The 24,896-nt window shown below is 41.8% G+C and overlaps 2 protein-coding genes across 4 annotated transcripts in view; both read left to right on the top strand.

Annotated features, from left to right (window-relative positions):
• Positions 1–24,896, top strand: part of LOC311497006 (focal adhesion kinase 1-like) — a 56,659-nt gene that overhangs the window by 18,649 nt on the left and 13,114 nt on the right. For 2 of the 3 annotated variants that reach the window (XM_084557090.1, XM_084557088.1), the window contains exons 3-24: positions 1,067–1,344; positions 1,432–1,598; positions 3,322–3,409; positions 4,017–4,096; positions 4,288–4,350; positions 4,478–4,532; positions 4,877–5,017; positions 5,398–5,475; positions 6,660–6,767; positions 7,157–7,274; positions 7,644–7,674; positions 8,016–8,086; positions 8,480–8,497; positions 9,036–9,092; positions 11,955–12,052; positions 12,608–12,692; positions 12,804–12,904; positions 13,808–13,923; positions 14,185–14,285; positions 14,913–15,002; positions 15,168–15,372; positions 21,913–22,024. In XM_084557090.1, coding sequence (XP_084413216.1) covers positions 1,067–1,344; positions 1,432–1,598; positions 3,322–3,409; positions 4,017–4,096; positions 4,288–4,350; positions 4,478–4,532; positions 4,877–5,017; positions 5,398–5,475; positions 6,660–6,767; positions 7,157–7,274; positions 7,644–7,674; positions 8,016–8,086; positions 8,480–8,497; positions 9,036–9,092; positions 11,955–12,052; positions 12,608–12,692; positions 12,804–12,904; positions 13,808–13,923; positions 14,185–14,285; positions 14,913–15,002; positions 15,168–15,372; positions 21,913–22,024 — 2,261 coding nt within the window. The remainder of the gene's footprint in view (positions 1–1,066; positions 1,345–1,431; positions 1,599–3,321; positions 3,410–4,016; positions 4,097–4,287; positions 4,351–4,477; positions 4,533–4,876; positions 5,018–5,397; positions 5,476–6,659; positions 6,768–7,156; positions 7,275–7,643; positions 7,675–8,015; positions 8,087–8,479; positions 8,498–9,035; positions 9,093–11,954; positions 12,053–12,607; positions 12,693–12,803; positions 12,905–13,807; positions 13,924–14,184; positions 14,286–14,912; positions 15,003–15,167; positions 15,373–21,912; positions 22,025–24,896) is intronic. The other variant, XM_084557089.1, reaches the window with a different exon arrangement.
• On the top strand, positions 22,768–23,850 carry LOC311497473 (uncharacterized protein; the record flags this gene model as incomplete). The annotated part of the gene is made up of 1 exon (XM_084557794.1): positions 22,768–23,850. One exon carries the CDS (start codon positions 22,768–22,770, stop codon positions 23,758–23,760), a length of 993 nt encoding a protein of 330 aa, XP_084413920.1. The 3' UTR covers positions 23,761–23,850.

The raw sequence follows: 24,896 nt of genomic DNA, 5'->3' as shown, positions 1-24,896 counted from the left end.
CTATGTACTACTGAAAGTGCTATAGAGAGGGTCACACTGGTGCGTCCTTGATTGAGCATGAGCCACAGATACTCCCAGTCAACACCAGCATGTCCAGAGAAATTAACAAATTCTTTCATATTAGGTCTCTTGATGTCACGTCAGATTTTAGGAAACATCAGATTGGAGACTTCTCCCTAGCATGGGTGGTAAATAATCACCCCAGATAGTTTAAATGCAGGTTTGTATCTGCTGTCCACTTCCTGCTCCACTGCAGATAGGAGTGAACAACCAGTTCACCTATAGACTGTCTGAGTAGTGTGCTGTCCAGTTAACTGTTACCCATTGGTTCCTACGATTTACTTATGTAAATATACAGTATGTTGAACTGTTTGTTCATTAGGTCTTTCTAAAAACACCTTGTGTTTGTGTTTTGCTGACTGACTGACTGACTATCTCACGTTGCTCAAACAGTTTTAATCACTACATACATGGTGGTATATGGCATGCCCACTTATATCCTCTTTTACTGTATTTGTCTCAGAGTTCTTCTCCAACTGGATTTGTTTGTCATTATCCTCTGTTATTTCTTTAATATAAGATGTTTGGCGCTGACTCCGAGTGCCAAACATCTTGTTTGCCAGAGCAGAAGCAAGTTTAATACAGTCAGCGTATCTGGCGACCAGGAAGGATGGAATAAAATGACAAATGGTGATTACTTGAATGGCTTTTCCTTGGTGGAGAGTGCTGAAGTTAAGAGAGTGTTTTGAGGAATTATACATCACACACGTCAACTTTCTGTGTGTAATTACTTACACTGCCAGTAGAGGGAGACACTAGTTCAATACTGTATCTATAATGAGGCAAACTTTCCATTAAAGAGATGCTTAATGTTAACTGATACCACCCATACAGCTCACACGGTAACTGAACATCATATTTTACATTTTGTTTTTTTAAAAAAAATACCCTCATTGAAGCGTGGAGGATAAATTAAAGGATTATTTTATCTTAAAGGATAATCTTATGAAAGTTGGTTATATATTACTAGGTACAATAACTTGTTTTGTCTCCATCTTATTTTCAGAATATGACGGCCAGTTAGCCCCAGCAGGAGCATCTGAGTCAGGCATGGCATCGTCTTCCTACTTGGAACCCAACCTCAATCACTCTGCAGGTGGTTGTGGGGTCAAATCCCGGTCAGGAATGCCCGGTGGTCCTGGTACCAGTGGCTCTGCTGGAGGTCTTGAGCGACCCCCGGGCTCCATGGACCGGGTTCTTAAGATCTTCCATTACTTTGAGACAAACAGCGAACCATGTACCTGGGCCAGTAATATCAGGCATGGAGATGCTACAGATGTCAGGGTAGGACGCGCTGATGTTTTACACATTTCCACCGCTCTGTTGTTGCTACTTCCCTCCCTTTGATCATTCTTCTATTTGTTTTAACAGGGCGTTATACAGAAGATAGCAGAGATCCACAAGTTGCGCTGTGTGTCCTCTTTGGGCCTCCGTCTGACCCATTTGCACTCTGATGCTCTTCACTGGTTACACCCTGATTTGGGCGTGTCTCATGTGAGGGAGAAATATGAGAAGCAGCACCCCCAGGAGGAGTGGAGGTAAAATGACAAAATACACAGTTTTTGTTCAGCGTCTGACGACTCCTCATTTCTGCTCATGCTTCACGTTTTACCTCATTACTCTTCCTCTGTTACTTAAGTAGGTTGTGGGCTGATAAGCATGGCTTATGAAGTGTGCATCCTCCTAAATATTTAATATCTGTAATAACCCACACACCAAGACCTGAATATTCTAACGTGAACTAGTGTATACAAAAAGAAAAAAATATTATCACCATGGGAAGTTGTTTTCCCAATTTTAACACTGTTCCCTTCTTCGTTTTCTTAACACTCCTTATATAACGTCATTCCTTATACATCAGTGTTTCTTTAATTTCAATGTAGAATAGTCACATTTGTAGCGTATATAGGGCAAAGGATATTTCATTGCACAAGTACATGGCTTGCATACAGTTGTTCTTTCTGTACTATTTGTACTGTACTATTGGTGGTCTATTATTAAATTCTAATTTATGAAGCCTTATTCTTCCTATTTATTTCATACAACTTCCTAAGATGGGGAAGATACTTATTGGTTCTCATCTCGTTATGTGACGGCATCTCTCTCCATTTTGATCCGGCATTTAAACTGTGCCGGCGCTTGGCCGTCCGTACTTGACATTGTCGACAGCTCTCCTTACAATTCAGGCCTTTGTCCTTCATTTGATGTGTTTCACCCAAAGTCATTAAAATTGAAATGAATTCAACAAGAACGAGTCGTGCACACGGCACGGCAGCAGATGAGTCTGCCAGTTGTTGCAGCTCTGCCTCAGAGGGCAGCAGAGCTGCAAGCCCACAGGAGTTTCTGCTGCCAAGCTATTGTTAGAACAGCAGCAGTAGCCCAGGGGATGGACTCACTCTATCTCACTCATCCTCGCTCCTTTGCGTTTTGTTTCTCTTATTCTTTGTCATGCACTCACAGTCACTCCTTTCCTCTTTGATCCTTCTCTCCATCCTTTTTTCTTTCATCTCTAATATCCTTCCTTTTCTCTCAAACAAACAACATTTTCTTTCTTCAAACATTCTCTATCTGGTCCATTCATTATAGAGTAAGGATGTTTTATTCATTTTGTCCTCAGCCTTGATTGCCTTTGTTATCTAACTACAGGCCTTTAGCGTCACAGCAGCTTGGAGCTCGCTACTCTCCTGACCCATTTCTCTGCCCTACAGTCACTGCAATATGCTGCTCATAAAATAATATGTGACTTTAAATAGTGATTGCCCATCTGGGTACTTCTGTGACATAGCTCTTGGCAAGTGTAACTGCAGGAATATCATTAGGCTTTACTGTATTATAACTTCAGGTCTCAGTTTCGAACTCATTTGTTGGCAAACAGCCACTTCGACAGCCATGATGAAGACACAAGAAGATAAGATGATGAAAGCAACACTGTGTAATGGCAGACATCGGATGTATAAATGTATAAATAAACATGCAAGTGATTTATTCCACTTACATGGGCAAGCACATACAGATACACAGATAAAATGTATGCAGTTTTGTTGGGCTCAATTAGTCCGGTGGAAAAGAAAAAAAAAACGTTTATTGGTAAATCTTTGGGAAAGGTCTATCCAAGCTGAAGGGGTATGTTTTAAACTGAAAGCAGCCCTATGTTGCTTCATCTGTATGTGTGAATAAGCATACTGCTCCTTCTGTGCCTCAGAAAGATGTCGAGTTAGGATGTTGAACCTTATTTCATTAAGCTGTTCCTGTCCTTCTCAGGTATGAGCTGCGGATCCGGTACCTTCCTAAAGGTTATCTCAGCCATTTCTCTGAAGACAAACCTTCTCTCAACTACCTCTATCACCAGGTGAGGCCACACGGCAGCTCCACAGGAAAAGAGGAGACTGAAAGTATTGTAAACTAAGTAACGAACAAATACAAGTCCATCTGTTTGAAATTATATTTAAATTATTTAATATATTATAGTCAGGGTGAGACTTTTACACATAAATGAGCACCCACAAGCTCACATAATGCAGATTAAGCTAATCAGTTCCAGGTAAATCTCAAGCAATGATTGTTTGCTGGAGCAGAAGCATTTAGGAGTGTTGTAGAGCCTGTAGTGGAAAAACAAGAATTATGAGTTTAACTGAGTTTAATACAGTCTCCGTATCTGGCCACCAGGAAGGATGGCATAAAAGGACAAATAGTGATTACGTGAATGGCTTTTCCTTTGTGGAGAGTGCTGAAGTTAAGAGAGTGTTTTGAGGAATTATACATCACACACGTCAACTTTCTGTATGTAATTACTTACACTGCCAGTAGGGGGAGACTCTAGTCCAATACTGTATCTATAATGAGGCAAACTTTCAGCTAAAGAGATGCTTAATGTTAACTGATACCACCCATACAGCTCACATGTGTAACTGCACATCACAGTTTACATTTTGTTTAAAAAAAAATTACTTCTCCAGGTAAAGAGTGACTACATGCACCATATAGCTGACCTGGTGGATCAAGATGTGGCACTGAAGCTGGGCTGTTTGGAAATAAGGTGAGAAACAGTACACACCCATCGAACACACATGGGTCTGGCTTGTTAGAACTTGAATCACCATTTTCAGTCTCTTTACTTTGTTCTTAGTCCTAGTTCTCAGCACATATATCAGAAGTTCAGTTTCTTTTCAGTCACAGTTCAATTCTGTCTATATAAAATATGTCTCCTTCTTTCTGTGAATTATACAGGAGGTTCTTCAGAGAGATGCCAGGCAATGCTCTTGATAAGAAGTCCAACTACGAATTACTAGAGTAAGACTTGGTCAACATAGTAAACCATTTTCTTTCTAATTTAAATTGAATGTATTTTAAAACATTGTGTCAAGGTGCATTTGTAACTACCATAAGAAATATGTTTTGACATTATTATTCTCTGTAGGAAAGATGTTGGTTTGAGGAGGTTCTTCCCCAAAAGCCTGTTGGACTCCCTTAAGGTGAGGTTAAACCTGTTTAAGGAAATAAACTGTGATTTGTGATATGTCTCGCTCCAGGGTCGATCACTGATAACAGCAGCGTCAAAAGCAGAAATTATCTTCTGCTTAGTGTGCTGGCAGGCTATTCGGCTTGCTGCTAGGGAGACAGACTGAATGGATGTGTGGCTAAATGTCTGATTATCTGATTATCTGATTATATGGAATTAAGTTAAACCTCCTGTTGTCACTCGCAGTCTTCCCACTCAGTTGTGTGTTGTGCTTTCCTGGCAGTGAACCAACTTTCTCCGAGAAACACTTCACTCTTGGAAATGTTTTCATTTTTCTTCTCCCCCAATCTCGATCAGGCAAAGACTCTTCGTAAACAGATCCAGCAGACCTTTAAGCAGTTTGCTAACTTCAATGACGAGCAGAGCATCCACAAGTTCTTCGAGATACTCACGCCCATCTACCGCTTCGACAAGGAGTGCTTCAAATGTGCTTTAGGGGTAGGAGGACTCTTAATTCATGGAGATTGTAGTGCATCCAATGGTCAGTAGTGTAGCCCATGAATACATTTTCATGAGTGGAAATGTTGAGGATACACAGGGAAAAACCTGAATAGTGGAGTGTCCTCTTAAACAGTCAACAGCTGCAGGTTGGTTCCAGTGTCCTGCTCAGTCTGAGGACATTGTTCTGATTTTCAATGCTCTCTATAGTAATATATTAGTCATTTACACAACATCTTAGAATTCCTTTAATATCAAAAATATATGAGATATGTTTTATTATGTGATATGTATTCTGTTGGTGTAATGAAGCACATAATATGATGGGATATGACGTATATTTTAATTGTTCCCCACTGTCTTCCTCTCTCCCCCTCTAGTCTAGTTGGGTAATATCAGTAGAGTTAGCTATTGGACCAGAGGAAGGAATCAGCTACCTCACAGATAAGGGCTCAACGGTGAGTGTGCACACACACATACAACTCCTTAACACAAAGGTGTTCAGTCTGGTACTTGCTCACACCCTGAGAAGGATTTCAGCCTCCTGTAAATTGCATGTTTTTAGTTTGAAGGTCGGTTGGTGGTAGCAATCCATCATACTTCCCTCTACTGGTGGAATCATTCGTGAAATGAATTATGGAGTTTTTGTTACAAAACAGATAATATGAGTTCAATAAAGCCGTATGTTTCATCAATATACATGAAAGCTGCATTAAGCAACTGCTGCAGGATACGGGAAGTAGGTGCACACCTGATCCCCCAGTGCTTAGACTGACTGCCCGTCAAACGTCAGCAATTTATTTCATAAACTTGTCTTTGCCTGAAAATCGATCAGTGCTCATCCGGCACGGATTTTGTAGAAGCATCAAAAGTCTTTTTTGACAGCATTGTCATTCTTGTGTTCACAGTTGCACGTACATAAAAACAGTGATACATGACTAGCTCTATGGAAAAGTAAAACTTTTTTTTTGTTCTTCATGTAGTTCCTCAAAGCTTTGAATCGTGTTCAGGCTCATTATCTTTCTTCACAAAGATTCAAGCAGAGGATGTAGCATGTCTCTGTAGAATGGACTGATACTTGTCCTTGGTCAAAGTGAAGTCAACTCGCTCTCCTACTCATTTCCTTGCATACACTCTTCTGTTACTTCTCACAAATCTCTAACTTCAGTGGATAGGCCTTGTTTAATCTCATGAGACCTATTTCAGAGACTACTACTCAGCTGTATGACATCATCCTTTTGACAGGCCTTTTAGTGATTAGAGTCGTGTTTTCTTCATTTTACAATTTTTGTGTACGTAGTACGTGGCTTCTCTCTGAGTGAAGCTTTGTCTATTGAGCTCCTGATGGTTTAGTCCTTTTATATCTGCTTGCCCTTTAGATGCAACAGATCAGATTTCCACAAAGTGTTTTAGAGACATGTGCACAGCCAGCATCAAGTCTAGTCTCACCTATTTAGTAAGCAATGTTTATTTCAGAAAACTTGAGACGTGGCCTTGTTTGTAACAGATGACCGAGATGAGAGTTTATGTATTGGAATGAGTCTCTGATCTCAAATCCTCTTACTATTTTCATGGTTACATTACAAGGTGATTTTCTCTTGGAAATTGTTGTGTAGTGATGTCTCTGTCTCTGCCTCTGCAGCCTACACACTTGGCTAACTTTAATCAGGTCCAGTCCATCCAGTACTCTGCTTTGGAAGAGAAGGATAGGAAAGGCATGCTGCAGCTGAACGTGGCCGGAGCTCCGGAGGTAAAAAAAAACCACACATGTTGTATTTTTGGTTTTGCTAGCTTGTAATTAGAATTGTTTCCTTTTATGAAGGTGTTTTACCACGTAGGACAAACACAGTGAATGTAGGGAAAAGTGAAACAAAATTTTGGAGTGTGAGAAAAGCTGCTGCCGTCTGCACTTGAGCGTCAGAGTGTGTGTGTGTTAGACTATTACTAATGGAAAAGCCATGTGTGCATCACTACAGCAGTATCGGTGTAGGGGTGGGTGTGTGTGTGCGCCAGTAGTAGGCGTTATCCCTAATAAAGCTCTCATTGTGTCACTGTGAAGCAACTCTCTGTGCCACTCTCTTACACTAACCCTTCTGTGTGTGTGTGTGTGTGTGTGTGTGTGTGTGTGTGTGTGTGTAGCCCCTCACTGTCACTACAGCCTCGCTGACTACAGCAGAAAACATGGCTGACTTGATTGACGGCTACTGTCGGCTCGTCTCCTCGGCTACTCACTCCTTCATTGTCAGAGTCCACAAAGGTAGGACGCACAACTGTTCGTTCACAACTGTGTTTTCTGTTCACTTAACGCCTGAATTTAGGTCTTTTATTTTTATTTTTTTGGCGTCTTTTGCAACACTATTGTGCTCGAGTCAGAGAAATGATCATCTGTGTGTTGTTTGTTACAGTAACTGTAAGACTGGAACTGGCTGTCAGTCATCCTTTAAACTGCAGTCTGATTGTGGCTAGCGAGGCTTTATGCTTGTCGCTTTGAATAACCAGCCTGTGTATGTCTAGTCTTTTCTAATAATAGCTACGACTGCGGTGAAATGGCAACAGCGATGTGGTGGCTCCAACATGAAGCCAGTCGGCTGTGTCTCTAATTCATGTGATCATTTTGTCTCTACAGAGGGAGACAGAGCTCTGCCGTCCATACCCAAGTAAGTCAGCTTCTTACATTTATCCTCATTAAAAGCTGTGCAAAGTAAAAACGAGGCGTCTTTTTTATAGTTTTTCTTTTTTATTAAGCACTTTTACTCATTAAGTTTGAGGAATTTTAATAAACTTTGTCTTTTGATTTGTGCTGCCAAATCCAGACAGTGACTTGCTCATTTTTAACATTCAGTGTTTGACACTGTACAGCAGCAGCTCACATGACAGGATGTGGGAGGCTCTCCCGTATCTCTGGTTCCACTAATGTCATCGTCGCTCATTCTGAATATACTGGTTAAAGTTAATGTGAGCCGAGTACCAAAAATAATTTTCCTCGCCTCTGCTCCAGAGTTTCAAATCATGAGAAGCGGATGGAAAAACGGATGGACGGAGTACGAACCCGAGCCGTTTGCGTCTCAGGTATAAATCCCGTTTAATTTTCACCCCTCCCAGCTCCTCCACAGTCGGCGTGCTCCTCCGTCCCTCTGCTCTAAATGTCAAGAGTGACAGTGACTGCTAAGAGTTAGATAAAGGGTTCATAGATATAGCGTGTGTAGCCTGTTTCCCTTTATAAAGCCTCATCTGTGTGTGCAGTGAAGAGTCCTTGTCTCACCAGATGTCCTCATGGAGAGCTTTAGTCACTGTCACTCTGTCTACGCTCTGACCGTCTACCAACCTCTGACTAATTCACATGTACACAAACTGAAATACAAATTACCTTCAATGTCATAATATAGCTTTTTATCTCATTAACACATTAAAGCTGATGAGTCTCCTCTGTGTTTGTGTTTCACGCTGCATGTGCATCTGCAGGTCACATAAGTGGCGACGGTAAACAACATTCTTTCTATTTAACGTCCTTAATTAGTAACACAATGGAATCCCTGCTCTGTGTCCACATTTAGTGTACTGCAGAGTATCTCTCTCTCTCTCTCTCTCTCTCTGTGTATCTTGCCTGCAACTGTTTTATCCATGACTCAACCTGTTTTTCTTCAGCTTGTTTCTCTGGAAAGAAAGAACATTTCCATCCCTCCCCTTTCCTCTCCTCTGTCTCTCTATTGTGCTGTCAGGGCCTCATTCCTTGTGTCCAGCTGTTCTGTAGTACATGAACTTTTTAGTCGTTGTGCATTTGTTTTGAGTCGGGTATGGTGACTTCATTTTGGAAAGGTACTTCTGTCTGTGCAGGACTCGTTTTGTGTTTCCACTTTTTTGAATTGCATGCAGCGATTCGTGTCACATTAGTGGTAATACTCGTGGCTCGGGGGTATTTTCAGTTGTGATATTTTGTCTTCTTCTAGCTTCCCTCTCTTTTTGTGTGTGTGTGTCTGTTTTACACTTTTACACTGAACTCTGAACTCTGGCTCCACAGAAACTGACGACTATGCTGAGATCATAGATGAGGAGGACACCTACACCATGCCTTCAAGTGAGTACACCACATCCATGCAAATGTTGTTGGCAGGTAATAGAGAGTCAAGGTGACAGTGTGTGTCTCTGCTGATCAGTGGTCCTCGTCAGACTTATGTAACATATTGTGTGTGTGTGTGTGTGTATGCAAGTTCACCTGTGTGAAGGTTGTTGTGATGATGGATGGAGGATTAAAGGTCTCTAGGCGACATGAGTCTGTGGCACTGTGTCTTTTTGTGTCTTGTGTCCTTGTTGCACTTAAAATTGGACTGAGATCTGAGGACGCAAGCTCTTCCACTTTAGAAAAAAATGTTGATTTAATTTTGTATTATCTTAAATATTTGTGATTCCGTCCTAACATCAGAAAATGGCCAATCTTATTCTAGAGAACATTAAAGTCATGTGCAATACGGAATTCGCCTTTGAAAGAAAACATGTTATCACATCTGACGTCAGTTTAAGCCATAAATTTATTTGAGCTCTTTTTATAAACGATAAAACTATGACTGGCCTTTGAATGAATCTCCATTTTCCACGGTCACATGAAAGAGTCTTATTCAAAAGTGGAAGTGGCTTGAACCACATTCTGTGTCTATTATTACGCCTGCGGTCTATATTTATCTTGGTGTATTGCCACAAGATTTGGCGAGAACTGCAGCTCTCTCACACTCTTTTGACACATTATCTACGCACTGTCTCCGTTATAGTGAGCCTTTTTCCAAATGACTGTTCATCCTGCTGATCGCTCCTATTCGAAATGTGACAGTGTGTAAACATTTTTCCGTGCGAGGCATCGGTTAATTAATAGACTGAACGTGAAGAGGGCCTGCCGTGCTGCTGTCGCTGCCGAGTCGTGCCTGATCGCCAGGTTCAAGACTCTTGTTCATATTGAGCTCACTGCGGTGCTAAGTGGTGACGCTAAAGAGGCAACATTTGAGGCAGCGGAGATGGGAGAAATCAGAAAAGCGTACAGTAGGATGTGAAAATTTGACGGAGTGACCCATTTAAACTGCCACAAAATGTTGCCTGGGTATCAAAAGCACATGTTCCATCCAGCCAAATACCAACATGGCTTTGCTTTTTGACCATTCATAAGTAGTAGCTTTACAGAGTCTTGAGGACTAAGACCTGTAAACACACACACGAAGGTACAAAAGAAATCCTTACTGTATCCATTCTTTTTAGATGTGTCACATCAGGGGAGTGATTTAGTTTTAATAGATGAGGAAAGTATTCACTTTTTGAAAGTCAGCTGTTTGTGTCGGGGCTGAACAGTTTCAGTGTCAGTGGTTCTTTTAACAGCAGGTGTCCAAGCAGTATAAATACACCCATTACCCATTACAAACTTTATCTATCTACTTTATTATTTTATCTATTCGGTTAAATCTATATGTACCCCTAATTTGTCTGCACCGCTCTCCCACTTAACCGCAACTATTAAGGTACCATTAACATGATTAATACTCTGCAGTAACAACTGATGGCTCTCTGTACTCACAGCTAGTTATTTCTGTCTCCTATCACTAATCCATTTTCCCAGAATACTATGGACTAGATCAAGGTAATGACTGGAACTCTGGTTGTACTGTGATGGCTCCTTGATTTGATGGTTGTCGTGAACCTTTTTACGTTTGCTTGCAACTGTTCAATCAAACCGAGTTTCTGTATCTGTACCCCGTTGATTTGACCCTCCTCCGTTGATGTTTGCTGTGCTTTCAGTTTTAAACCGGTGGTAGCTTCAGAACTGAGTCCCAGTTGTTGGATCTTGTGTGTATTTTAGAACAAATTGAGAATTGAAATTGAGGAAACTAACAACAACATGGCAACAGTTCGAAAACATTTTTGTGACATTTAACAAGTCAACTCGGAGCATGTTCCCTTTTCCGACGTTAACCTGAAGGAAGTGCAGAGAGAGGGAAAGGCTTTAAATACAAACATACATTACATCCATAACCACTAACAAACAGGGTAATCTCACTTCATTATTTCACCGTAACGCTGGATGTTTTTAAACCATCATGGGCGACATTTAGAATCAGAGCACGCAGGCAGTAATTGTGGCCAATGTACATTTTCGTGTATGTTGCAGCCTATTTCCAGCTTTACTGCCCAACATTATTGCCTCTAAATGTTGCGCATGTGCCGCACATTTGGACAGCAGTGATTATCATACAAGAGGAGTCAGGGGTTTTCTGTAAACTGACTCTTGTAACGTCATGTATGTTATATCCATATGCTTATACTAAATGGACAAAGTCAGGTCAACAGTGTCATGCCTGGGAGGCAGAGCAAACCACAGCTTTCAGCAGCCTTTCAAATACACAATCCTGTTCCTGCACAAATCAAAATATGAGCTTGATTAAAAGCTCCAGTGGGTTATTGACTGACGACCTAAATTCTGATAGTAATGCTTTTCTACAATCCACCTGACTTTATCCATATTACATTTGAATTAACATAGAAAATCATGTTCATAAATACATTGAGTGTTACTGTCTGTGTTACATGGCATGTCTCGCTGTGGTTTGCTGGTGCTGTTGTTGCATGCTGTTGACAGTGAGCTGTCCAAGCTAGCCAAGCTTGTCAGAACGGGGGGTTAGGGGTTTAAAATATATCAGATTTCCCACTAAACACAACATCACACTACATTTACTCGAAGCTTTTGTGGAGATGTGTAAAGTCGCTTTAAAAGAAGATAATGTAAAGATGCATCTTTTGCATTTTAAGGCAGAAATAAACGCAGTCCCATTGCAAAAGTGCTCTGACAAGCTTGGTAAGTGCAAGGCTGATGTGTGGGCGTTGATACGTGTGTTTGATCTGAGGGGCTGATGTGTTTGTCCTCAATTCTGTGTGCTCATGTCTGTGTATGCTGTGTATCTAGCGCGGGACTATGAAATTCAGCGGGATCGTATTGAGTTGGGACGCTGCATAGGTGAGGGTCAGTTTGGAGACGTCCACCAAGGAGTCTACATCAGCCCGGTATGAAGCCTCCGGCTTTCTCCACACACACACGATAGTGAAATGTCTTTTCTTATTCCGTGAATAAATTGAGGCTCCAGTGCTGTCAGTGTGCTTTGTGTATTTTACACATCACGGAGTCGATGCAGTGTCAAAAACTATGAGGCAGTTACTGAATTTTTTTGAAAGTGCAGCAGTGAGGTAGCTTTTAAGATGTCAAGCTGTTGGTTCGTAGTAGCCTTCGATCTGAATAATTTGGAGGAGAAGGAGGTGACTGGTGGATTTATAAACAAGCACACACAAAATTATTATCATCTCCCTCCGAAGTCAGTTTGAACAAAGACTAATCAGAAATTATGGGATAGACTAGTTGCTTACTAACTATAATATACTAGTATATAATATGCTATATATAACAGCACATTCTCATATTTAATCCATTCCATTAGATCGTAGAATAAACATATATAAGTTTGTTTTGTGGATGTATTAATAATTCCAAGTTATCTTATATTTTGAGTTTTCTATTGAGTTGAAAAGCTGCTGACTTTCCTTGGGTGTGACTGTTTCCTGCAGGAGAACCCGGCTCTGTCTGTGGCCGTGAAGACGTGTAAGAACTCAACGTCAGACAGCGTCAGGGAAAAGTTTCTCCAAGAAGCATGTAAGTTCCTTTATTGTGCGTACATTAATCACATGTTACGCCTTAGTGAGGAAAACCACGGGTGCCGTTGCTGAAATGCTTGACCCCCCGTCTGTTCCTGTTTCCCTGCAGTGACCATGCGTCAGTTTGACCATCCTCACATCGTGAAGCTCATGGGAGTCATCACGGAGAATCCTGTCTGGATCATCATGGAGCTCTGCACACTTGGAGAGGTAGGTAATTGACCTTTGGCTAAGCCCCGCCCTAGAATGTAGATTGACCAATCACAGCCAAGAGAGCTCCCACAGGGGTCCGACACTTTTCCACAGCGCTCCATTGACTTTAACGCAGGCGTCTCATATTTTCGGTCTCGGCAGGCTATACTGTCGGTATATATCCAGCATCCAGGGTATGGATAAGCCCAATGATGTGCGCGCAAAACCCCGTGGAGCTAACCAAAACATCACCGTTACAGCTTAAGTTGCATAGTTGTTGATACGCTAGCACACGCTGAAGAAATACAACGTTATACGTGCGCAACGTTAGTCCGTTTGCTTCGTAATAACGATTATAGAAGTGAATAGAGACGTACCCAGCTTTGCATGAACAGTGTTGCTCCTTGATATTGATACCAGAGCCTTATAGATAACCAGAAAACCACAGCCCAGAAGAGAATGCCGGACGTAGCAACAGTAACTAAGGGGGGCGGGGCTTAGCCAAAGGTCAATTGAAGGGGATTTGTACGAGGCTGCACAGTGGCCGTTAGTTTACGTGGAGACGTGCATGTGTTAGAAAGCTTTTTTTCAGGAATTATTAGAAAGGGATTTATCAAGTGGAAAAAAATCAATTGTGGTGCAAACTCAAACTTTACTTTTTAAATTATTTCTGTGTCTGGCACATAATCAGTAACTCATTTTTGTTGTTCTTTGTTTATTAATGATGCATTCAGAGCTTTTGATTAGTGTGGTGTTTGGTTTGCATCCACAAAGAAAGACTCTGGTATTGAATTCTTCACTACATAAACTAAACTGCATTTACTTCAGAAGATACTAATCCTATCTCTTGTATTATGTATTTAATCTGTTCTTTATTTTGGCTCTCATATTTTTTTTCCTGTTCTTCTCACTTCTCTACAGTTACGGTCATTTCTCCAGGTGAGGAAGTACAGTCTAGACTTGGCCAGCCTCATCTTGTACTCTTACCAGCTCAGCACGGCTCTGGCGTATCTGGAGAGCAAACGCTTTGTTCACAGGTATGAAGGGGTGCATCCTAATTCACCGTTTCATTGTTTTACAGAATATTGTGCCTGTAAAAAAACATTTATTGCAGTTAGATGTATAAACACAGCTCAGTGTTGCCACCTCCTGGAAGGAGTTATACGACAGTAAAACAGCTAAAAAGTAAAAACATATCATGATATGAGGAAAACTGTCAGCACCTGGATGTGTTGAGCGGAACAGAAAATACATTGCTTGTGTGTCTTAGATTTCTTGTTCTGTTGTGTTCTCTCCAGGGACATTGCAGCACGAAATGTGTTGGTGTCGACTGTCGACTGTGTGAAGTTGGGGGATTTTGGTCTGTCACGGTACATGGAAGATAGCTCTTATTATAAAGGTAACTAAATACTAAATACACTCCAGCACTCCATGTTGATTAGTCATCTGTCTTCTTCTTTGTCTTAATTTTCTTTGTCTTGTGGGGTCCTGCTCAGTACAAAGGAAAAAGTATGGGATTAATTTACTTTTATTAAATCAAGGTCAGGGTGGATATGGAAAAATATTAATGTTTTCAGACTTGTCTGGACATTTAACTTTTCTACCTAAGGAAACTATACCTGTGTGGCTGAGTTCACAGTTGTTTCAATTGACACAGTGAATAAACAAGGCCTCACAGACATGGTGATAATTAATTCATTTTTTCGACTTATTTTTAGAGTAAAAAGTATATGGGGAATAATATTCTGCAGATTGTAGGGAAACTAAAATAGGTATAGAGGCACTGGTCCTCTTTGTGCAGAGATGTTGCTGCTCTCTGTTTTACTTTTACAGCTTGAATAAAAGCGGTCTGGATTTGACAGTAATTGATTTGTGTGAGCGAGAGATGTGAAATATAGTCTACAAAGAATCCCAGGAACCATGCGTCTAATTGTATTTGTTAGGTAACATGGAGGAAAGCTCTGTTATCATTTATAGAACCGATCAGGTGAAGTGTAACACGATTCTCTTCATTCCCGTTTTCCAGCATCTAAAGGTAAATTGCCGATTAAATGGATGGCTCCAGAATCCATCAACTTCAGACGATTCACTACAGCCAGCGATGTCTGGATGTTTGGTAAGACTAATCCGATGTTGTTTTCTTCCTTATTTTTCTTGTTTGTGTTTTTTTACGTCCCATTGTATTCTGCTGCCTGTTTCTGTTTTACTCCTCACTTTGTGCCTCGGCTTGAAGAGCCGATAACGACTGTGATTAAGTTTTATGTTGCGTATCTTTTCATAGGCGTCTGCATGTGGGAGATTCTCATGTACGGCATCAAGCCTTTCCAGGGCGTGAAGAACAACGACGTCATTGGCAGGATAGAGAACGGCGAGCGGCTGGCTATGCCCCCTCAGTGCCCTCCGACTCTCTACAGCTTGATGACAAAGTGTTGGTCGTACGATCCCAGCAAGAGGCCGCGCTTCACTGAGCTGAAAACACAGCTGAGGTAATTTATGAGTGCGATTTGAGAGCGTGTGAGTGAGGCACTTTGAATGTGGATTCAGCATGTGTCTGAAGCTGAGGACACAGATTTTACCTACGATACCCAGTTGGGCAAAGTCTGCACTAGTTGGGGATTATCTGCATGGGTAGATGGGTCAGGGGGGTGAAAACGCGAATCTGCAAGTGTGTGAGGGGAACAGACCCGACCCAACCTCAGTCACAGTCAATCAGACATTTTGGAATTTGAGCCAAATCTGGAAGCAATCGAGTTGTGTGAACATGCGTTGCCAACAGCCAATGAAAAAGAGAGGACGGGACACAGGAATGAGATGTGAGAGAATAATCGATAATCAGGTGCACGAATTCCTATGTGATGTTGGTTGCAGTGCATACCACGGCTGTTGCCCTTGTGAGAGTTTGCACAAGAGTTGGATGCGTTCATTGGCTTTAGTTGGTTTGATAAATCATGTAGTATGTGATCCCTCATCAGGCGCAGTTGTTAAGTTGCCCAGTCTTTCAGTCGTCATACAAAAATCTGCTGAAGCCAGTCTGTTAGTGTGTGATCCTAGTGTGTGCTCTGTAAAGACTGTGATTTTGGATGCTTTGCTGTTTTTTCCTCCTCTGTAGCCATTCGCATTCTGCATGTCTTTTTTCAGTAAACCTCAATTATACTTGGTAAGATTTATGGAAGAAACATCTAGTGACAAGTTTCATAATGTCATGATCAGTTTCAAGTTAAAAAATGTACTCAAAAATTTCAAAAAACAAATATATATACATAGAAACTTACCCAATGAATCAACCCTTAACATCTGCGTAACAGTTGAAGCATTTTCTTACACCGTCCTAACAGCAGGTGTCACTCTCCTTCTGTTTCAAAGTAAAGTCACGCCGAATGGGACAAACTAAGAGACAAATACAGGAATCTTAAATCTTTTCCTGATGGTTTGAAGTCAGACGAAGACAAAACATTAAAGATGCGTGAACAGGCCAGACAGACACAATACAGACAGGTAACCAGTGACGCGCTGGAACGCTTGTCTAGGATGCATGCAAATTGAATTCAGAGCCGTTGACTTAAAGTTAGTTCTATATATTTCATAGTGTTTCATAGAGTATTACATGTTTCCATGTTTACAGTGCATTCTCTGAGTGTTTGGACATTATTTCTACCACTCTGAGGTTAAACAGCTGACTTTGATCCTACATGATCTTACAAGGAGTGCTCATACACAATAGGTGAACCGCGTAAGATCTCTAAGACTCTTTACCGGTCGGCAAAGACAGACAGTCCCTGTTTGGTTTGATATTATGGCTGGCATGGTAACGCAGGTGTCATGATGACAAAGAGAGATTAAATGAGAAAGCCCGGCCACACCTTGCTCCCTTGTAAATGATACACCGTTACCTTGCCAGGGGATAGTTTTGCAAAGAGGCTTTATCTGTCAAGACACAATAACGTGGGCATGTTATGATGAGATAAGGCAGAGCCAGACATCAGTGCTGGTAAATTAAAATTCCATGGAGTACGCCCCGACTTCACGTCAAACAGGAAGGATCTCACCCATTCAATGAATCACATAACTTCCTAATAGTGACAGGAATAGACAGCTCGGAGTTTGTGAAATTATTAACACAGATTATAACAATCTAGCAAAAACTGTTGAAAGGAAATGCAAATGCGAAGAACACTGGAGCACAGTGTCAATCATCATTGTCGTCAAGTGCGATCAAAGACAGAGACTGACTACAAAGAACTGAAATGTTTTATGATTTACAGGCGCCAAGTGTGTAGTTAATGCTAATCATAGGATACTAATGGCCAGAGGATAAGCACCACCAGCATTGGATATGTAGATGCTGTATGTTCGAGCAGAATAATACTATTAGATAATATAAAGACAACCAGCTAAAGTAATATTCTAGTCATTTCATAATAATTTTCTTTTAAATCTCGCCGACTTTTTCATTTTTCTTTGTGTTAAACAGTAGGGATGAGCAGAGGTCCAGACGGGAGCTTACTCATAGAGTCAGAATCACTGAGACATGAACAGACCTGTAGTTTTTTGGGAGGGTTGTTTTTATCGCCTGCGCCCCTGATGGGAAATGAAAACTGGGGGGGAAAAAAGTGAGCGCAAACTGAAACTCTACACTTTAAACGAACCGTGAAATGTATTTGTGACAAAGACTTAAAATGATTTGCGCATCCGTGTAAGGAATGACAGCTTTCTGTACCACGACTTCCAGGGTTCATTTCCTTTCATTTCATAAACTTGACAGCGGTGGCGTCATCTGCATCATTTTCACCAACACTGCTACAAATTGAGCGCAGATGAATGTTTCCCTTATGAATATTACCTTGTGTTTATCTGCATGTACAGAATAGAAATGTATTTTTGAGCAGCTTGTTCAAATGCGCCGACAAGCCGGATGGACGAGTGGTGAAACGTCGTTGTTTTTAGAGAGATCTTATTCCACAGACACTATATTTTCATATATTTTTGTCTTGTAACTCAGATTCAGCGAGAAAAATGATGTAAAGTATGTAGCTCTTTATAATTTTTCCCATTTTAAATCACATTGTTGTGGTATGAACCATTGCAGCACAGCAAGATGCCCTCATTGTTTCCTTCAACGTGCGCGCTCTGTCTTTTTCTCTCTAAAACAGAAACAGGAAAATAGGAGTGGGTATTTAACTCCTGTGGTTTTATGAGTTTGCTAAAAAACAGCATGACTCACACCTGAAATTCCTCTTCCAGTTTTCTGCGTGTCAGCTTTCCTGTTCCGCCCACCATTTCTACTCTTGTTACGCTCCCTTTTCCAACTCATCCTCTCCTCATGACCTGTTTGGCCTTTTTTTTTTTTTTATTATTGTGTCTCCCAGACCTGACTGTCTTCATTCGTGGCTCTTTAGGGATTGCAGGCCTTCACATCACATCGCGGTGGTCCGCTCATTAGTTTGACACATGTACCGGGTGTTTGTGGTCGTATGCTTTCACAGGCGTCTGAAAACCAAGCTGTGGAAAAGTAAAATGTGCATTTTGGTAAAAGCTGACAAAATTAAGAACGTTTATTTTAATTGTTGATTATATCTCAGCCTCAGTGTTCCTCATGCAGTGTCTTGGAAACCAAGTCAATATTGACCATGCTCCCAGTGGTCACTTGCTATTAATAGGAGCAAGCCATGCCGTATAAGGTTATACAGTTTGCTTGACTTTGGGTCTGGCTTCGCTTTTATATCATAATATCAATTATAGGTCTCTCCTGCCAAATATGTAGCTACTACTACAGTTTTCCTAGACGTTGGACCAACATAAGTGTGTGTGGGTGTGTTTACACTGTGGGCAGCTGCCAGAAACTTCAGCTTTCCAGAGAACTGAGAGAGGGAGCAAATAAGAATGAGAGAAGGAAGGAAAGAGCCAAGCAGAATTACTGTAGTACTTTACTCTCACGGTCAAACCTACCAAGACTCAGATCATACAATCCTGCTGGAGAAGAGTGTGTGTGCTGAAGGACTGCTGCTTGTGTCTAGTCTAGCGGGCTTTGAGTCAGCTGTAGCAGAGCGTAGTTATGTGATCCTGTCATGAGAAGCATGAGAAGCATTTTATCTATTTGATGTTGACGGGATTGTTCACGTTGACCTCCGTTATTGCATCAGCGCTAAGTGCTGCTGGTTCCTCATCATTCTAGTGGCTACGCTATTCTTCTATGAGTACTTGATTGGATATACTCTGTTGCTGTTGGACTGTTGGCCTTTTTGAGGTAAAGTATGGTCTCTTCTACGTGTCCTTCTGTCTTGTTAGATCTTTCTAAATGGCGTGGTTTAAGCTCATAATGGATGGATGTTACTGCACGAGAAGTTGGGTGTGAATTTTAGTGGAGCCTGTCTATGGATACCTCTTACATGGTTAAGTTTCTGACAATCTTCAGTAGGGTGGATGGGTTTGAACTTTTGATTAGAACAATTAGCAATTTGCACAGGCTGTGGTTAAGAATAAACAATATTCAGCTATTCACCGATCAGGTATAACATTATGATCACCTGCCTAATATTGTGTAGGTCTCCCTTGTTCCTTGGAAACAGTTGTGACTCATCAGATAATGGACATGGGCCTTCTGAGGGGAGGAGCCTTTGTGGATCATCCCTCACATATCAAGGAGTGTCATAGCTATGGGGTGGGGGGGGGGGGGGGCGTCTGGTCTAGATGGGTGGTAAGTGTCAAAGTAACATCCATGAATGCCAGGTCCAAAGGTTTCCCAGCAGAACATTAGATTGTCACAACATGGTCAACGTTATTTACGTCTCCTGTCAGTGTTTTTAATGTTATGGCTGATCGGTGTAACTTAAACATGTTTGCTGAATGTGTAATAAAAACACGTTAGAAGCCAAACCCTGCAACCATTCATACAAACACACACCTGTACTCCAGTCTGCATACAAAAGCAATGAGAGCCTTTTGACGTGATAAAGTTTGATTCTTGAGTAAAACCCAAATTGACTCTTGAGATGCTGACGTTTTTTTATACTAATGAACCATCAAGCCTTTTACGTTTATGTTACTGCATTCATAAAATAGTGATGGTCCACCTGTAGGGAAGACAGAGATGAGTCAGGATGAACTAGCTGCTACCTGACTTCAGAGTCTCAAATTAAGCAAAGCCCGTTAATCTTGGCACCTAGCTTAATGGGGCTCAGACCACAGGTTGGGAAACACAGTGACTATTGAACTGGTGCTATGTTGCAAATCTAATTGTATGAGATTGTAGGAATATGTAACTTTTTTTTAAATAAATTTGGGGTTGGACTACATATCATTGGTCTGTCATACTCTACTCATGTACATATGATTATACATGTTCATTCTTCCATAATGCTGCCTGTTGCAGACAAACACAACGGCTGTTCACATCTCTGTGCACTTGAACCCAGATATGTTCGTCAGTGCTGTTCATTGGTCATCAGCAGTGGTTACAGTGGGCAACTCTCAGGTGAGAACTTAAGCAGGGTGTTGCTGAGGAGCTAAGACTGTGAAGTCAGCTCAGCCTGAGTAAATAAACTGGAGGCCTTGTTATTTCAGGTGGTGGTGAGGGGAGGGGGGTGGAGACAGCGATGATGTTGCCAGGGGCTGATGCTATCGTTATGACACATATTTATACGTAAAGTCATTTACTGTTACACTGTGTAGGAAGAATGGTTGAGATTAATGGTTAAAGATAGATTTCTAAGGAAGTGACTTGTTGGGCAATGTTAAATTTGGTAACGCACCGTAAAAAAAAAAGCATTTTCATTCTTAAAAATCAAGTTATTGCTCATGGGGTCACAGTCAGTCATGATTAAGTCACTGCCTTTGAGGCGAAAAGTTCAGTACCGGTTACTATTGTTGCACAGATGAGTGTGAATGTGTGTTGTGATGGAAAAGCAGACCGGACAGGAGACTGACTCGGACAGGTGCAAGGACAAAACAGACGCTCAGCAGGAGACAACAGAACAGGAGGGCGGTGATGTTGCTAGAAATAGCTCTTAGCTCTTGTTGAAGACAGGCCAGTAGAAAGAGTGTGGGACTGTGAGACTGTGAAAGTTTGCGTGCTGGCTTGTGCGACAGTTCAACTTTCTGTTCGGCAGTAGCCACTTCCTTTGAGAGTTGGGGTTTGGTTTAGCTACAGTCTTCCCAGAGATCAGGTCAGTGTGGTTAATTTTATCATGTAAATTCATTGTGCTAACTTTTTCTACACGAGGCCTAAAAATATTGAGTCGGGGTGTTGCTTTATCGAATTGATTCAGTTTGTTGTTTGGCAAGATTACCACAGTTTTACTGCTCTAGCTGCTGTTACAGTTTTCAACATCGGCGTGACCAAATTTATTATTTTCCAAGACAACATTTTTAAAACTGAAGTCTTCCCAGGGTGACTGCAAGGTAAACAAAGAGATTCGGATTTTTGTTTTTCAATCATCTGAAGCAAACTCTGTTGAGTGTGGCTCCAACTGTTTTACCACTACCATCGGCTCAGTGTGTGTTACTGGGAGTTACTTGAGTGTACAGGGATGGACTGTTGGCGGTGGGAAGAGATGGCAATAAGACATTTCGTAACAAAGTGGAATTTGGTTTCCTTCTGACTGTAGTAGTTTGACAATCTGTACAAACGGATACAGAGTGAGGAATGCTGTGCACGCGCGAGTTTTACTGGGTGTAAAGAACACACCAGTGAAAACAATGTGTTAATGTTAATGGGGTCGTCAGGTAAGTTTTTATATGTACAACAGGAGGCAGAAAACCTCTTCAGCAGGCTTGTAAAGGAATTATACTGTTGGAGTGTATGTGTCAAAGCATGATGCATTACTATGAGTTTACATGTGTGTACGTTACGTTACAGTTAAAATGAAATGCAGTGTAATTCATGAGTCATTAGTCACAATAAACACAAAAAAAAAACTTAGGTTAATAAGCGTTTAACACCTTACGTCCATTTGTGTATTTGTCCTGCAGACTGCAACATGGACGCCTTATTTGTGTGCCATCATCTTGTTCTTTCCCTCTGTCTCCAGCACTATATTAGAGGAGGAGAAGCTCCAGCAGAAGGAGAGGAGCAGGATGGAGATGAGGAGACAAGTCACCGTTTCTTGGGACTCCGGAGGGTCTGATGAAGCACCGCCGAAAGTAAGACAAACACATGTGCTCGTGTCTCCGTCTGTCTCCATTTTGCGCGAGTGCGATGTTGTGTTTGTGCCGTTTACAGCGCGACACCCTGGTCCTTGCAAACAACACTGTAGCTATGATTACAGCCTCTGCTGCATTCTTCACGTCTTATATTTGTGTCGTCGACTTTGCTGCATTCACACAATTGTGGCCAATGTTCCCACGTTAGTTTTGTGTGGAAACTTTGTCACCATCGCAAAAGGGAAGTAGCTCTTCAGATGCAATAATATACAAAAGGACCATTTGCGTTTCAACATGTTTGTCATTTATTTCTTATTATAAATCGATGACACAAGCCTCCTAACCACAACCAACACTTTGCTCCACTTAATATGAAACCCACATAAACTGCTCACTTCCTGTGTGATAATGCAGTAAATGCCCCCCCCCCACCTCAACCGGTCCCGTCCCACCTCACACAGCTTGTTGCCCCAGCTGCTGGCTGCTTCTGTTAATGCCCCCTGTTCCCCTGCTGTTAGCATCTGTTAACTGCTTCTTTTAGTTTCAGCTGAAGCCATATGTCTTGAACATGAGATTGAGAGGTGCGTTTTTAAAGCCTTTCAAATCATTCCTCTTTATTTCTGAAACTAAATTTGGTTGCATACGGTGAGTGAAAGCTGTATTTGTGTAGTTTCAATGTTCAGATCAGTTATGGTCTTTACGCTCATTCCCTGCATGGCTTCAGAGCAGCCGTGAATATTACTATGCTTTTGTTCATCCCTGTCCCTTCCACCTGCCTACAACACATCTTTTCCTTGCATAATACCTTTTTATTTCCATGTGTCCCTCCTCTACTTTTGTCTTTCTGTTTGCAGCCCAGCCGTCGCCCCTCCCTGCAGCCCACCTTCAGTCTGGATTGTGTTTCTGCTCCTTCTCCTTATCATCACTGCCATCAAAACCAGCGCTTTGCCTCACAGCTTTCCCTCTGCATTGGAAACCCTCATCCTCCGCCTCCCTGCACTTCCTCTCACCTACCTGCTCCTCTGCTCCACCCATCATCTCTAAAATTTCCCCTTAACCTCTCCTCTTCCCCCAGTCCTCATCTTCAGTCGCCTCCTATTCACAACACCCCTCGCTACAACGTCTCTTTGTCTCAGCACAAGTTAAATCCTGAACCCAAGCCTTACCCCTCCTTGTCCCTGCAGGCTCAAACTAATGCCTTTCCTCCACCTCACACACATTCTGACAGGTTGCCCAATGGCAGCTGCCACCACAAGACAAATCCTCCTACTAAAGGCCACATTCTCTGTGCTTCCCAGTCAGAGTCAAACATCTCCCACCTCTATCCCTGGCACTTCTCTCAACTCCTTAACTCTCCTCCCTGCAGCATGTCGTCTGTTTGCCCCCACACCCTCCAAAACGTCCAACCGAAGTCAAACTCTAATCTTCAAACGCTGCTGCTGCCCAGCTTTCACCCCGACTGCCAGGCTAATCCCAGTCCTCCATTCCGGTCTGACTTTGACCCCCAGACCCAGCACTCTGCTGTGCAGTCTTGTGGGAGGCCTCCACTGGTCCCTCCTACCGCGCTCGCTCCTCCACACTCTCAGACAGTCCTCCCTGCCCACAGTCTGTCCTCCACTAACTCTCACCCACCCAGCCGCCCTGTAACTCCCCGTACGCCTTTGTCCATTCCCTGCTCTGAAAGAGACATGTCCAGACCGTTGAAGGCAGGTTTTGTAGCTGCTAAACTGCACTGAAGCTTTTTCTGATAACAAGAACAAACCTTTGTGTCTCTAGCAAAAAACGTTGCAACATTCTTGAGCTTTTAAAATTTCACTTTACCACACCATCATGATGTGGTTTAACAAACCACTTGTAAAATATCTAGTAAAACTTTGCAGTGATTCAGTCCTAGGGAACATATTAGGTTTTCTTTTTCTTTTTTTTTTTTGGGGGGGGGGGAGAAAACTTCCGCAATTTTTTTCAAACAACGGTTGCAACATTTTTTGATCTGTTGTTTTAATCCTCATCTTTGACTAAACTCCAACCAATTTGCATTATACAGTGCTTGCCAATTTAGTAACTGTCCAAGCAGCATGTTAATACTCAGCCCGCTAGCATGTTTTATTTAAGCAGGACATGCTGCTGAAATGTCTTCTGTGCCTGAATGTGTTAGCCTGCGTCGGGCATAGTTTTGATGTGTCCTTGGATTATTGCACCCTATTTCTAGCCTGTTCAGGATGCCTGTGATAAACCCTGAATACCCTCAGTTAACAGTCCAACTCGCCTAACATACATTGAATTTATATACAGTATATAGAATAAACAACCTTTTCTGAATCCATTCATTTAAATGAACCATTTTCAAAACATTTCTTATGCTAAATGGAAACCAAAGTCCAGAACTAATTCTGCTTTACTATGCACACCAGTGTGAAGTGTTGGATCAAGACATGCTACTATAAATACCTAAAGAGAACGCTAAAAGATCTGTCTCTACCTGCAGCTGCCTCAGCTGTAGCAGCACCCTGCCTCCCTCACACCAACATTTTTAGTTCAGCGAAAGTGTTTAAGCCTTAAAGACGCATGGTTTCCTGTGAAACATAAAAACAAATTAGAATTACGTTAGAATTATCACACCTGTAAGAAGGCAGTGCTGGAAATAGAAACACAGTCTAGGCTAGTCCGAATGCGACGTGGCTTACCTTCACTTCGTCCTGTTTATCTGTTAGTTAGAGCTAACAGCCTGAATTCACTCCTGTTATAAGTATATGTGACACATTCTTGTTGCAGAGACATTACTGTGTTTTTGCACCCCGCTGAGACCTTTAGTGGTGATAGATGTGTCTGTGTGGGAGTCTGAGAACTGTGATATATGAAGTAAAAGAAAACC

This window comes from Chelon labrosus (assembly GCF_963514085.1).
Source record: "Chelon labrosus genome assembly, chromosome: 12".
NCBI lineage: Eukaryota > Metazoa > Chordata > Actinopteri > Mugiliformes > Mugilidae > Chelon > Chelon labrosus.
This window is presented reverse-complemented; position numbering and strand designations above follow the sequence as displayed.